The sequence below is a fragment of the Bison bison genome, unplaced genomic scaffold, assembly GCF_000754665.1.
Source record: "Bison bison bison isolate TAMUID 2011002044 unplaced genomic scaffold, Bison_UMD1.0 scf7180017864517, whole genome shotgun sequence".
Lineage (NCBI taxonomy): Eukaryota > Metazoa > Chordata > Mammalia > Artiodactyla > Bovidae > Bison > Bison bison.
In genome coordinates, this window is record NW_011495070.1 from 7234332 (window position 1) to 7249955 (window position 15624).

The 15624-nt window shown below is 47.3% G+C and overlaps 1 protein-coding gene across 1 annotated transcript in view; it reads right to left on the minus strand.

Moving 5' to 3' along the window:
• Positions 1-527: 527 nt before the first annotated feature.
• MAML3 (mastermind-like 3 (Drosophila)) overlaps positions 528-15624 on the minus strand; it is a 460623-nt gene continuing 445526 nt past the window's right edge. Inside the window, exons 4-6 of the mRNA XM_010830313.1 lie at positions 14125-14382; positions 9354-9441; positions 528-4079 (exon numbers count right to left, since the gene is read on the minus strand). Coding sequence (XP_010828615.1) covers positions 3088-4079; positions 9354-9441; positions 14125-14382 — 1338 coding nt within the window. The 3' untranslated portion in view covers positions 528-3087. The remainder of the gene's footprint in view (positions 4080-9353; positions 9442-14124; positions 14383-15624) is intronic.

The following is a 15624-nucleotide window of genomic DNA, read 5'->3' on the forward strand; positions in this document are numbered from 1 at the left end:
GCGCGTACCTACAGTGTCCATTAAAGTGGGGCGAGGCCTACTGTTACTCTCCCACCTAATATATTCCTTGAGTTTTCTTCCTTCTCAAATGAAACGTGTACTATCAGTTTTCCAAGTTCCCTGAGTGAACCAGGTAGAAGCTGAGCTGTCTTGGTTCTGAATCCCGGATGGATCCAGTATACTCCTTTCATAGATGACTCTCTTTCTTTTGCCACATTCCCCCGGAGAGCAAATTTGGAATGTTTTAACAGTGTGGTGGAATTAAAAAGGCTGGGAATGATTGATTGATCTCCACTGTTACTTAAATGTTTAAATAGTGATATCAAAATTTCGAGACAAGAACTACAGTTAATCAATTAAAACCCAGGCATAAAACGTTTATCTGCTTAATTAGGGCTGGAGCGCCTGTGACAGTCCTAAAAGAGACTTTTTTTTTAAAAAGTAATGTTTCTTTTTGTTTTCCTTTGGCCATGCTGTGAGGCTTGTGGGATCTTAGTTCCCCGACCAGGGACCGAACCCTGTGCCTCTTGGCAGTCAAAGTGTGGAGTCCTAACCACTGGACTGCCAGGGAATTCCCTAAAATAAACTAAACTTTGGATTGGTTCAGATAACGATCTTTTATTATTATTTTTTCTTTAAAAGTGGTATGCCAACATCACTTCATTTCTACATTTCTGAGTTCTGTACATTTCTCAAAAGGAAAGAAGCAATGCTCAATGTACAAAGGAAAACCAGAAAACTAGAAAAATCTGAATCAAATGGAGGAAGTTGCCATAGATCATACAGTACAAATTAGTAATTCGATATCGTCTGAAGTGCAATACCACTGCTGGGATGATGAGTTAAGGAATGAAATAAAAATACTCTATTTTAAACAAACAGTATATATATATTTATATGTATATTTTTTTACAGATAGTAGACCCAGTGATATCTGTAGTATTGTAAAAACTTATTTACAAATAACTTTTTTTTTAGACATTACATATACATCAGCACCGTAGTAAAAACAAAAAACAAAACGAAGCCACCTTATTAAAATCTACCTCTCTATGTAGTTGGTCCCAGTATTGAGCATTTGGAGGAAGCATTTAAGAGAGAACAGAGGCCCCCTCTCCCCCTCCATCAGCCACCTCCAGTTCCTCATCATTGCTTATATATTTATTTCCTGTACCTTTCAGAAAAAGGTAATTATATATTTCTGTGTCTTCTCGTTTCTTCACTTTCCCTTGTTTTTGGTTTTCATCTGCTTCCATTCGAGAGCTCCCCTGGCGGTGGCCCTCCCCACGCAGGGAGTTCATGGTCAGCCTGCCACCACCTCTTCCCCCAGGGACCACAGCCCTGACCTGGGTCCTCACCCACGTGGCCCCCTCTGGTCTCCAGCCTGCACCTTGCCAAGGAGAGCTATGACCTTGGTACTTGGCGAGCAGGCCCCGGGCAGTGCTTGCCTGCCTGCTACCTCTCTACATCCTCTGTCCCAGCTCTTCATTTTTACCCGCTTCAGTCCCAGGACCTGCCCCCAGTGTGACTCCCCAGGCTGGGCCGGGGCTCTGGTGTGGCAAGTGACATGTGAGTGCACAGAAGCAAGCCTGCCTTTTGGACATGGAGGGAAGGGATGGCAGGAGAAAAGCTTATGCCACGCTCACTCACTCAGGACAAGAGCTATGTCCCGTGGCCTCCGAAACAGGCCAGTGGGAGGGGAGGGGAGGGCAGATGAGACCAGCCCTCCAGCAGCAGAGAGTGTGGATCCCTTCCAACAGACTTCACTTAGGACAGATCTGCGTGAATTACACAAAGAACAACTGTACAGAACTTCAAGAGGGTATCGCTTTGCCCAAGGAAAGGAACCATACCTTCCCTCTTTTCATTAGCAAAACGGCTGAAGTGGAGCAATGGGTTTTTCAGTTCCTCAGCTTTCAGGGCTTGAGAGTTGTCTTTCCGGGGAGCAGGGATGAAGGGTCAGGCTGCTTTAAGAGCATCACTCCTGGGATTTTCCCAAAGGGAACCAGAGCCAGTGATGTCCAGGCTACTCCTCCCTAGTGTCCCAGAAACATCAGATGCAGCTCATGGAAACCCACCACCAAGCAGCAGAACAACCCGCTCGGTTCCAGGAAGAGAAAGAAAAACTCCACTGTGGCCTTTGCATTTCAGGCACTGTCTAAGTTCTTCTTGCTCTTATTTTCCCTCTGCGCAGGCTCCCTAAAGACAAAAGCTTCCTTTCTTCTTGGATAGTCTGCAAGGACCAGCACAGGCAGGCTGGGGCGGAGGTGAGGAGGAACGGGGTCAGGGACCAGTTGAGGGGAAGGTGGCCGCACTGACAGACACACAGCGTCCACCCCGGGCCTCCCCATCCTTGGCCTCCTGGAGTAGATGGGACCGGCTGAGATGTATCAGGTCGTACCGGGCCCCCAGGAAGCGCCAGGCCAACTCCCCGGAGTAAAAGCCACCACGGTCATCAGCAGAGGGCTGCCCGCCCAGGACTGCCAGGACCCTTCTCCAAGCTCTGAAATTCCTGCAGGTCATCGTGAGCAGGATACAGGCCTGTAGGGTCTCCTGTCTTCCTGTGACATCTCTCTGCAGCCAGAGTTCAGCACGTATCTGACCTGTGCTCTTGGCCTGCACCACCACCCAGCAGCCTCCGTGGGACTCTCAGCCCCAGGCTCTCTCCCCTCTGGGTCTCCAAAGCTGTAGATCCGGGCCAAGGCCAGGAAGCACTGACGGCCACCTCACGTTGGGCAGCAGTCTGTCTTGGCCAGAGTGGCTCTTGTTGGGCCGGGTGATCACAGGGAGGGCCAAGCTGAGGGCTCCGGAATCATCTTCTCTGCCCACCTCTGGTGTGTCCCCCTCTCTTGCAGCAGGATCCGCAGGGCGTCTGTCTCCATTGCTGTGTGAAAATCAGGTGAAACAGGGCCCGGCGGGGCTGTGGATTGGTGCCTGGATCTTCCACAGTCAGCTGGCTGCAGCTTTGCTCAGATCACGTGGGTCAAAAAAACAACACAAAAAAACAAGGATGCAGTGACATCCTGTTTCTTTTTCATGGTTGGAGCTTTAAACCACTGGAGTTGTGGTGGCCTGGGCTGCTCCTGACTAGGGGTTTCCAAACAATTCATCGAGCTCCTGCATCCACTCGTCCCCAGGTCCACCTTTGATGATGGAGTCCACAAGGTCGGCACCGTCCGAGAGGCCGGGGAAGGACGCCCCAGCCGTCTCACCACTGTAATTGTACGACATGTCCTGAGGGGGGTTCCGCTCGTAGCCTTGGCTCTGGCTGCTGGAGGCAAAGCTGGCACTGGGCATCGGCTGCTGTGCTGGGGGCTGGCTGAAGGCTGGCATGCCGGGAACGCCCTGGTTCAGGCCCGACATGACCATGGGCCTGGCCTGGCTGGTGCCTTGCTGCCCCGGGAGCGGCGGCATCATCTGCCGACCCATGGCGGCCGGGTTGAGTGTTCTCACCCCGCCAGTGTTCGCATCCACCACCTGGCTCAGTCCCTGGGGGAAGTGCTGCTTGGTCAGCCTCGGTTGGCCGGCTTGCAGCGGGTAGCTGGCGCCATTGTTGAATGATGCTAACTCTCCACTAGTCCTCCCAGGCATCCCCTGTAAGCCCCTCTGCTGCCAGCTCTGGCTTCCCTGTGGGACCGTTCCCATGATGCTTTGCAGCCTTGGTGGGCCCTGGGGCCTGGGCAAGGACTGGCCTACCTTCATCTGCTGGCGCTGCTGGGTCATGGGCGAGTTCACCAGCATGCTCTGACCAAACCCACTCACCATCCCAACCCCTTGCCCCGAGGTGGGCTGCCTCGGCCCCTGGGCTTGGTTGTGTGTGATACTCATACCGCTTTGGTTTGGGTGCTGCAACACTTGGGTCATTCCTGTGCTCATGTTGTACATTCCCGGTTGGCTGGTAGGTGTGTTGCTGTAAGGGGCCAGTCCCATCTCTGACTGGGTGGCTGCTGTGGCCATTGTCCCTGGGTTCTGGGAGGGTCCCATTCCCATCATGCCTGTGTTCTGTGCCATCAGCCGTGAAGTTCGCATGCTCTGGAGGGCGGCCTGGCTCCTCACAGCTGCTATATCCTGGGGAGACCCTGCAGAGAAAAAAGGACACACCTCTTCACTCATCTCCATAAGCGGTGCACAGTGACACGTAGCTGGACTTTTCTTTGGGAATGACAAAAATGCTTTGATTAATAGATGAAAGGATCTACTCTGATAATAAATCCTTTAAAGAAAGAGAGATGATTATTTTTCTGACTATAACATACACTGATTGTGAAAAATTTGGAAAATAGGGAAAGCACAAAAATGAAAATGAAAGTCACCCAAATTCCCACCATCCAGAGATGACCACTGCTAACTTACCTTAATATATAAAAATACACATGAAAATTGGGATCACACAGTAGTTGACTTTTCTATTTGATATACCATGATATTATTTTTGCTCCTATTACAGAAGCAATTGTTTCTTTCCCTCCCTCATGGCTCAATCGGTAGAGAACCTGCCTGCAATGTAGGAGACCTGGGTTCCATTCCTGGGTCAGGAAGATCTCCTGGAGAAGGAAATGGCAACCCACTCCAGTATTTTTGCCTGGAGAATCCCATAGACAGAGGAGCCTGGTGAGCTACAGTACGTGAGGTTGAAAGAGTCGGACACGACTTAGCGACCAAACCACCACTTCTTCATATGATCTTCAACCAATAAGATAGCATCTTTTTGGAGGTGAGAGGAAATTCACCTCCTGAGCTAAATTAAGAAATGGTGGCTCACTTTGCACATCCTGTTTGTGACATGGAATATGGCTCAGTAGAGAATACTATCAATAAAGACCATTAGACTAATTTCCCTGAAGATTTGAGCTGGATTTGAGAGGTTAAAGGCCTCTGCTTCTGCTAAGAACCTATTTTGGCAGATGGGACATTGTTTGGATCCCCTCTGTAGATTTCCACATGCTCCGGATTCTCTGAATCATAACATGTCAGTGCCAACCTGCCAGCTTCCTGAATTAGAGAAAGAAGACATCCTCCTACTTGCTACCTGGCAATGAACTTGATGCACTGATGCAAAGGCCACACCTTCAAATCAGCAATGACCACTAAGGCAGTTTCAATGATGCTACTTAAAAGCTGACCAGAGTACCAACGCCCAGTCATTCAACTCTATTTGACGTTTGAGTGAGTACTTCTTTACATGTTTCCAGGAAATTTCTAAACCAGCCAAGAGAGTAAAAATGTCACCCCTAGAATCCCAGTCAACAGTCAAGGGCTAGGAGGTGCACAAAAATGGATTTTTCTGTCTCTCTGCTGATGATGAAGTTTATGAAAAAAAGAAAAATAGTTTTTTCCTGGACATTTAAAATAGGTGCAGCATGGGAGCCAATCAATATTATAAGCAAATTTGATCATTCCTGGGAGTGGGATGAGAAATCAGATGAGAATAGTACATAATCTTGTTAATCCTGGCACCTTGGCAGATAAGAGAAGTGTGTTTTTGTCTTTCTGATAGGGTTATTGATTTCTGGGCAGCAACCATGTCTCTATACTTTCTTTCAAGAAATAAAATTATGGGAATTTTGGTTATGACTTAAGTTTTTGTGGCTTGAGGTCAGTATCAGGCTGCATTGAAAAATGAAACGGTTACCATGAGGAAACCAGAAAGATCCGGGGGAGATCCCTAGAAGCATTTCAATCTTTTGTTTTGAGCTTAATGATAGCTAAGTGGATTTAGATATAATAAAGATATTAAAAAGTTCCTAATTAAACACTGGTCGGTAGTATATCTTGCAGCTGGCGATCTTGTTATGCAGTTTTGTGACCTTAATGACTAAATTTGCATTGACTGCACAGCCAGCCTGATAAACTGGGGTGAAATGGGTGTTTGGGTTGCTTATAAAAAATTTAAGGGAAAAATATTGCTGACTCAGATTGATTGAACAGACCCAAATTACATAAACAGGCTGCTGGAAATGGATGAAAGGACTTTCATATTCTGAATATTTTTGTTGTCTCTTTAGAATTAATATGTTGAAGGATTAGGTTTTGTCTGCAATAATTTTGTGAGTCAGATTACTGCATGTGTTAAACAACAGGCTTTCTTCAAATTTTTGTCTAAAATAGGTGTTACCGTGAGACATTATAGTCAAATTAATTTTCTTGTCTATCGGTTAACATCACAATGTCAAAGAAAAATTTCCATATTCAAAAAGAGACAGTAACATGCAATTTTTCCCCTAAAAGGATCTATGTTCTGTTTTCACTCATAGGAAGTCTCTAGTTACGAAAAATAAGCACTTCCCCATAGGCATGTAACACTGTCCAGAGGCACAGAACTCAATAAGCGAAAGATCATCTTTAAAACCTTTGAAAAGTAAAGTGGCGGGCGGACCTGTAACTCTCAGACAAGTTAATCCAAACAGAACCTCTGTCCAGGGACAAACTTTCTTATCTATCAATTTGCTATTTTCTTAGGTACATAACATTATGATATCTAGGATGTTAGTCAAATATGTGAAAATACTGAAGAGAGTTAAAAAAAATTGTATCAATCAGCTCAGGAACCCTCAAATATAACTGGTTGTACAGCTTAAGTGTATAGAATTTTTAGGTTGACTGCCTGTAATTTGGGGCTTTAGAAAAGTTCAGAGGAGAACTTTTAAATAGGAGCCAAACCATCTAGAATAACTCAGAGAGGAGTTATTAAATTTTGGTGGGTCTTTTTAGTCTAAAAAATAATGAGTTATGAATCTAGAAAACTCAAAGGGCATGGTGCCGGGTTTATCAGATTTAATGGTTTAAATTAGTTCATAATATAAAGCACCAGTTCCCAAAGTGTGGCCCCTGGGTCAGCAGCAGCAGCAGCAGCATCTCTGGGGACCTTGTTACAGATGTAAATACAGATGCAAATACAGATCCAGCTCCAGATCTCCTGAATCAGAGACTGTGGGAATGAGAGCGAGCTGTCTATTTTTTGAACCAGTTCAGCTGGTGACCCGATGCAGGCTCAAGTCTGAGAACCCAGAGGGAGGGTATGGGGAGGGAGGAGGGAGGAGGGTTCAGGATGGGGAGCATGGGTATACCTGTGGCGGATTCATTTTGATGTTTGGCAAAACTAATACAATATTGTAAAGTTTAAAAATAAAATAAAATTAAAAAAAAAAAAAGGAGGGCTCGGTGTCTGCAACAAAAACCACGCCTGTAACAGTAACTATTTCCCACTCTTCTACACCTATGGCCAAGTGAGAAAGAGAATTCCTCAAAGAATACTGGCACAAATTTACTACACAGCACTTCCATGGACAGCCCAATTCCCTTTGTCCTTCCCTGTGTGGGGCCCCAAAGGATCTGAAGTGATATAACTGTCCCACAGATTTAAGGGTGGTAGCTGCTCAAGCTCCAGGGGTCCATAGGCTATCCTCAGGAAGATCTGGCCATGAACACCAACCACTTTCAGACTCTGAACCACAACTCACAGTACACACACACGTGGGCTCAGGACAGAAACAAAAGCTGCTCTAATTATGATACACTCCGATCATTTTTTTCCTATTATTTCATTTTAAAAATGCTGGTTGTGGCCCACTAAATTATCTTCGATGGGCTTTCCTGTTGGCTCAGACAGTAAAGAATCCACCTGCAGTGTGGGAGACCTGGGTTTGATCCCTGGCTTGGGAAGATTCCCTAGAGGAGCACATGACAACCCACTCCAGGATTCTTGCCTGGAGAATCCCCATGGACAGAGAAGCCTGGGTGGGCTACAGTCCACGGGGTCACAATGAGCTGGACACAAACTACTTGGGTGTTGCAACCCGAAGAATGAAAAATGCTACCCCAGATCATAAATTTTTCACCCGCAGTCTATGGAAAAGGGTAACTCTTGTGAAATGATCCATAAAGTTTATATTTATTTATTATATATGCATACTTCTGTGCAAGGGACTTCCTGGATTCTGGCAGATTGTCAAAGTGAGAGGTAACATTTGAGAAGTGAGGATGCATTGATCTAGGTCCTCCAAGAGGATGGAGGACAGGAACTAGGATTTCTGCTGCTTCATGACTCCTGTGGCCCCCCAAAAACTCCTGTGGATGAGACTGGGGAGGGTCCTCAGACTCATCTTCCACCATCATATAAGACCCATAGGGGTTCCCTCTATTGGAGATTGAAGGGATTGATATTTGAGGGGATCAATCTGTGGTGCTGGAGAAGATGCTTAAGAGTCCCTTGGACTGCAAGGAGATCAAATTAGTCCATTCTAAAGGAAATCAACCCTAGATATTCATTGGAAAGACTCATGCTGAAGCTGAAGCTCCGATACTTTGGCCACCTGTTTCGAAGAACTAACAACTCATTAGAAAAGATTCTGATGCTGGGAAAGATTGAAGGCAGGAGGAGAAGGAGGTAATAGAGGATGAGAAGATTACATATTGTCACTGACTCTATGGATATGAGTTTGATCAAACTTCAGTAGAGAGTGAAGGACGGGGAAGCCTGGCGTGCTGCAGTCCATGGGGTCACAAAGAGTCAGACATGACTGAGCGACTGAACAACAACCATCTACAGAGGAATGGCAACCCTGGACAGTGCAGCCATTCCTCCTGGGGCCATGATTCAGGATTTGTGCAAAGGGCAACAGGATCAAGACAGTCCAATCAAGCTCAAGTCCCTATTTGTCTTCTATGTTCAGCAGAGATTAGTGGTTGCTAAAAGCTAGATTCTTCCACTGCAGTTGCTGAAAGTTAAGGCTTTGGTCAGCAGATCTGCTAGGATTAGTAAGAAAAATGTGACACAGGATTTTCCCCACTGTCGTCACTGAGATGTGATCTAGATACCAACAAGGCTGATATTGGGTCAACAGGAACCTATATGTCTTTGGAAAGTGGGAATGTTTGTCTCTCAGTTGTGTCCAACACTTTGCGACCCCATGGTCTGTAGCCCACCAGGCTCCTCTGTCCATGGGATTCTCCCTGGAGTGGGCTGCCATTTCATACTCCAAGGGATCTTCCCAATCCAGGAATTGAACCTGGGTCTCTTGAATTGTAGGCAGATTCTTTACCATCTGAGCCACCAGGGAAGCCCTGGTTGTTAAAATATTGAAATACTTCTGTACTTTTGGTAAAGAATAGCTGCTCCGGTCCCACCCCCAAAGTCACCATGACCCCACCCTGGGCCCACCAGGACCTCTCTGGGGCCCAGTGGCTGAAAGGTTAATGCCTGGTATTCTGACTGGTTGGTATCATCAGGTCTTAAATATTTTCCCTATTACTTGGACACCAAACACAGCACCCACGGCACTGTCACCGGGTGACATTCACTTTAACGTCCCCCCTGGAAGGAATACAATGGCGGAGGTGTGCACCCGCCTCACCTTGAAACTGGGCGACCTGCTGCACTGGGTATGGATTCCGCTGCTGCTGCTGCAGGTGCTGCCGGGGCAAGTGTGGCTGCTGCAGCTGCTGAAACGACAGAGGACAAGGAGGGCCAGGAGGTGAGATGGGCGAGAACGTGCAATTAAACATCCCAGCTGTTCTGAGGAAGGCGGGTTTTACAAACTAAACTTTGTATTGAAGAATAGCGCACACATAGGTAAGCACCCAGGCGTGCAGCACCTGTACAGTGTGAGGGATACTCCCAAATGGACACACTTTTGGGAACCAGCCTCTCGATCAAGATGCAGAATGTTGCCAGGAGCCCCTCCTGTCCCTTCCCCATCACTACCCTTTCCCTGACCCCTGGGGAGCACCCCCAACCCAACTACATATTAGTTACGTCAGCTTCTGTACTTCATAGACGTGGGTTTTAGGCATCGTATTTGAGTCTGGCTTTTGTGTCTGTCTTCTTGCACTTGTTGCATTTTTGAGCTTCATCCAGGTCGATGCCTGCAGTGTGGACTGTTCATCCTCACTGCTGAGTAGTATTCCCCCCAAAGAACATACCTCCGTGTCTTTATCTGTGCTGCAAGGGATGGTTATTTAGGGTGTTTCCGGTTTTTGGCCATCAGAGCCACTTCTACCACCCACATCCTTGGTGAACCTCTGTGGCACGTCTGCTGTGTGGTCTTGCTGGCTTAAAAGGGATGTGTAGTGACCCAGGCAGTTTTTTTAAAAAATAATTTTACTTATTTTTGGTGGTGCTTGGTTGTTGTTGCTGCACTGGCTTCTCTCTAGTTTTGGTGAGCGGGCTCCTCATGGCAGCGGTTTCTCTTGTTGCAGAGCACAGGCTCTTGGGCAAGAGAGCTTCAGTAGCTGCAGCACCTGGGCACAGTAGTTGCAGTTCCTGGGCTCTAGGGCACAGGTTCAATAGTTGCAACGCACGGGCTTAGTTGCTCCATGATCAAACCCATGTCTCCTGCATCGGCAGGCAGATTCTTTACCACTGAGCCACCAAGGGAGCCCAGGGAGGCAGTTCTGACTTTGCTTTTTCAGTATCAGCTGCATGACTTTCTCAGCATCATGGGGACTGAGCTCAAACAGACAAGCAACTAATTTTTAATGACCTAAAATAGATGCTTCGGGTATAGGAAGATGGGATTCTCAGGGACTATTTTAAAAAAAGCCTCATTTTAGTCCCAGGGTGTCACACTGCCTGCAAAATACATCTCCATGAGTCAAAAATACAGCATCTAATGCCTTGAGGGAACCGTGTGGGATTCCGCATACACCAGGAACCATGAGGCCTGTTTTAGTTTTTCTTCTTGCAGTCAGGGGGCTTCTGTACTGCCAGTGCTGTTACCAATATACTGGGGAGGCTACTGTGTATCATTATCATGCTGAATGTGAAAAGGGAGAGAAAATAAGAATGAGGTGGAAAGAGCAAAGAAAGGGGTTTTCGTTCTGGGTCTAATGTCAAGTAGCTGGGTGACCTTCGGGGTGTCATTTAACCTTCTCTGCAGCCGTGGAATATTCATTAAGCACCTTTCATCTGCAAGGGCTAGAAAAACAAACAGCCAGGGCTCTGCTCTTTAGAGTGTTCATTATAAAAATAACACACGTTGACCACTTCTTAACACATGTGTTTATTTCTATTTTTTTTCTCTTGTTTTTGTTCCTGGGCAGCTCTATAATTTTCTTTTTCTTTCTTTTCTTTTTTTCTTTTTGTTGACAAGGCCAGCCAGCACTCGGGCAACTGAAGAAAAGAACGGCCTCTGTTCACCCTGTCCTGTAGTGCCTACCGTGGTGTTTTGCTGTTGAAATGAATTAATTGTGTAGACACAGCATAGACAAGAAACCATGCTAATCTTTTAGGCAGCAATCTAAGAACATTATTGAAAGTAAGCTGAGCATTTAAAAGCTTCTCTGAAGCCAAACTTCCCATATTATGTAAGAATTTTAGTGTCCCATCTACAAATGGGTATAAGCCCTGAAGTAGCCTGGGGTGGTGGGTTGTGGGTCAGGAATCAGGGGACCCAAGGTGCCAGTCCAGTCTCTGACTCTCTCTAGCTCTGCGATCTCTAAAAAAAAAATCATGTAAGCTTCCCCTGCCTCAGTTTTCCTCATGTGTAAAATAAAGAGACTTCATGATTAACATTTCTTTCAGATCTACAATTCCAGGTTCCACTGAACCTTAGTGAACGGATGGCAGCTGACACGCTCTGTGCTCTGAGAAAAATGCATTAAATTTAACTCACGCCTGGTTTCTACTTGCTCTGTTCTGATTTCTAAGTCCACTGAGAACCATCTGAATGTTCCCAAAGATATGCAAGATCCCCAATCTTTCTGTTTTCCCTCCCATGTCCTTTCGGGGAAACCCATGTGTTCCCAGTATGCTGCTGGCAAAGTTGAAAATGTTAGGATACTTTCTCAGAGAAGGCGATGGCACCCCACTCCAGTACTCTTGCCTGGAAAATCCCATGGATGGAGGAGCCTGGTAGGCTGCAGTCCATGGGGTCGCTAAGAGTCGGACACGACTGAGCGACTTCACTTTGACTTTTCACTTTCCTGCATTGGAGAAGGAAATGGCAACCCACTCCAGTGTTCTTGCCTGGAGAATCCCAGGAACAGGGAAGCCTGGTGGGCTGCCGTCTATGGGGTCACACAGAGTCGGACACGACTGAAGTGACTTAGCAGCAGCAGCAGCAGGATACTTTCTCTGCTGCTGTAGGGACCAAGAAAATCAGCTTGGCGTTGATATGGCCACATCCATCCTCGAGAGTGTGGACCCCCAGGAAGGTGCCTCAACAAGCACTGTCCCCAGGCGCAGGCGGCATGCTCCATCCCTCTGCCTCAGTTCTGGCCAGTCCCACAGGACGGCTGGCTCCTGTGGCTGCAGCTCTTATGTCACATTCCGTGACACCAGGGTCATGTGACAGAGCCCCACCTCGTGCTGTTTCCTAAGGATTTTATACACGTGACTCATGAGAACATCGGGAAGAAGGCTGGGAAATAGGGAAATCTATTTGGCAGATGAGAGAGTGAAGTGGTTTGTTTTGCCAGAATCATACCACAAGCAAAAGATGTGGCCCAGCGTAAATTGTTCTTTTGGTCCCTCTTCAGCTCTTGGTACACACAGTCATTAAGGAATTACACACACACTCTCTCTCTTTTTCTTGCAATTTCTCATTTCCCAGCTTTTCTGAGGAGCCCTGTGTCTGTTTTCTGTATCCTGGGTTCTGAAGGGTCCCGCACTCTCTCGTCCAGTGGTCTGTGGGCACCATCCTCGGTGGCTCTTCTTCCTTCCACCTCCTTCCTCATCCTGGGCTTGGCTGGTCTCACAGAGCAGGGACACCCCTGGCCTGGCACAGCCAAGTTTGGCCTGGTTACCCCGACTCCCCTTTGTGCCATGGTCACAGCACACCCATCAAAGACAGTCACTTAAAGGATCAGGCACATCTGAAATTGCCTAGGCTTGGCTGAGGGGAGGATTTGCAAAGCCCAGCTTCCCCTCGTTCCCCTCGGTAGCCCCATTTATCACTGTCTGAGAGACATGAGTGTGGTTCCTTGTCACACACTTTCTGCAGGGTGAGAGGGACAGAGGTTTGTTTGTACAAGAGCTGCCAGGTGGCTGACTGACCTTGGTAAAAAGGGAGATAATTACACAGCTGTTCAAGAACAAAAGTGAAAAAGGGAAGCTAAGTGAACTGTGCTCAACAGGACAATTTTTCGTTTGGGGGGATGACTGGTTACTTTGAATGCTGCTCTTGGTCACTAAGGACCTCAACGTGCCTCTGGTCCTACACAGCATCTTGTATAGATATGGCGTGGTGGAGGATGCTTGATAAATGTCCAAAATTCTGATCCTATTAGGAACATTCTAGAAGGGTAATTGGACCTTGAGCTGTAGACGATAACCTCATGGCTCCTATAACAGAAGGGCAAGATGCATGGGTCAGACCCCCCATTGGAGCCATCTAGGGATGGCCTAGATGGAAGACCTTCAGCCTCTCTCAGGATAACACGAAATAAGGCAAGGGCCTCTTGAAAAACAAAACATACTGAAACTCAGAGGAGCAGCCCACGGCAAGGCTTCCTTTCAAAGCTGGAGGAATTATGTGTCAACGGTGGTCAAAGACGCCTCAGGTAAAGCTTTCTCTGTGTTAGGCCTTTAACTCAAAGATTTCCTGAGCTGTTTTCAAAGCTGCTGGGAATTTTTCTCAAGTTTGCACCCTTTCTGTGACCCGGAGTTCAGGTTTCCAAGTAGTTCTGTGGGCCCTATTATTCTGCAATTGTTCCCGTTCCATTGTTCATGACCAACGCTGTGAGAATTCTTCTCAATCCCCCCTTCTGACTCTTTCCTCCAAGAAACAAAGTTCTCTGAATTAATTTCTTTTTTCTTCCCGCTGGGAATATCAGAATTTACGAAGAATATAAGCCAGCTCCCTTCTACCCTCGCCACCCCCATGCTGATTCCACAGACCCCGGTACCAGAAGCAAGAAGCAAAAAGCCAGACTTGAAGACAGGTCTCTGGCAAGGGGGTCTTCAAATGCATGGCTGAAGCCTGTCTTTTCAGAACAAACCAATTCATTCTAAGAAAAAAACCTAACTAATGGAAAGGTCTACATTCTGCAGGCTCTTCTGTAGTCTCGGGAAGTGCTGGCCAGCGACTTTCTTGCTGGAGGACGAGACCTGAGACTCGTTCACAGACACCAGGCCCTGAAGAACTGTTTTCGAATCGCACGAAGCCCACCATAGGCGTGAGTTACCTGCTCTGTGAGGATCTGCTGCTGCTGTTGCTGTTGCTGCTGCTGCTGCCTCTGCTCCCGCAGGAACTGTTGTTTCTGCTGCTCCATCAGCTGGGCCCGCTGGTCAATGAGCATCTGCTTCATGAGGACTGTCTGGGGCTGGCTGCCCAGGAAGCCTGGCCCCGCGGGCCCTGGTCCGGAGACCATGCCCCCTGAGCCCGGGGGCACAGAGGACTGCATGGGGCCCGTGCTCCGGGGAAGCCCCACTGGGTGCTGCTCCTGGGAGGACAGGGAGAGAAGGGAAGAGAAGAGAGAAGAGAAGTGAATGTGGTGACTTCACATCTGAACAAAAGCACAGGGGATGGGGCATGGGGTATTCCCTCCCTACGGGATCCCTAGTGGCACATATTACATTTCCATAAAGAGAACACAGCAGTCCTCCAATCTTTTAACACAGTGGGGCTGGAGAGGCTAAAGGGGGCCAGTAATGGCTCTGTGGAATCTGAGGCCAGGCCCAGTCTGTTTCTGATGTTGCTGCTTAGTCACTAAGTCGAGTTAACTGTTTACGACCCCAGGGACTGTAGCCACCCAGGCTCTTCTGTCCATGGGATTTTTTTCAGGCAAGAATACTGGAGTGCGTTGCCATTTCCTGCTCCAGGGGGATCTTCCCAACTGGGGAATGGCACCCATGTTTCTTAAATCTCTTCCATTGCAGGCAGATTCTTTACCACTGAGCCACCTGGGAAGCCCCTGTTTCTGATAGGATTGGCTAAAGAATAAGAATTGCATTTTCAGCTAACCATCGGTGTTCCTCCAAAGGAAAGGGAATAAGCCCTCAGGTGGGGCTCATTTTCAGTCTAATAGGAGGCAGCCTGACCACCTCTTCATCCTTACTGCCTGCCTGGCCAAAATGGGCTACTTAGTTAGTAGGAGAGACATTTATAGAATGCTGCTGGAATTGATTAATCAGCAGAACTGCTATTTGATGAAATTCTAATTAATTGTGACATTTGAAAGCTCTGACATATAAAAAAAAAAAAAATCCTGCTAGTGAGAATTGTTGATGGGGAGAATTAGGAATGTGTCACACTGACCAAAGATATGGAATCTCCTAATATCTTTAAAGCAATGGCACCCCACTCCAGTACTCTTGCCTGGAAAATCCCACGGACGGAGGAGCCTGGTAGGCTGAAGTCCATGGGGTCGCTAAGAGTCGGACACGACTGAGCGACTTCACTTTCACTTTCACTTTTCACTTTCATGCATTGGAGAAGGAAATGGCAACCCACTCCAGTGTTCTTGCCTGGAGAATCCCAGGGACGGGGGAGTCTGGTGGGCTGCCGTCTATGGGGTCGCACAGAGTCAGACACGACTGAAGTGACTTAGCCACAGCAGCAACATCTGTAAAAACAGAATTGAGTCTCAGGTGTCTGAGATAATTTAAATGTTGGGGGTTGAACTGGGTCTCTAGATTCAATAATTATGTCAGTCAAAGGATGTCAACTTTTAAGGACCAGTCTT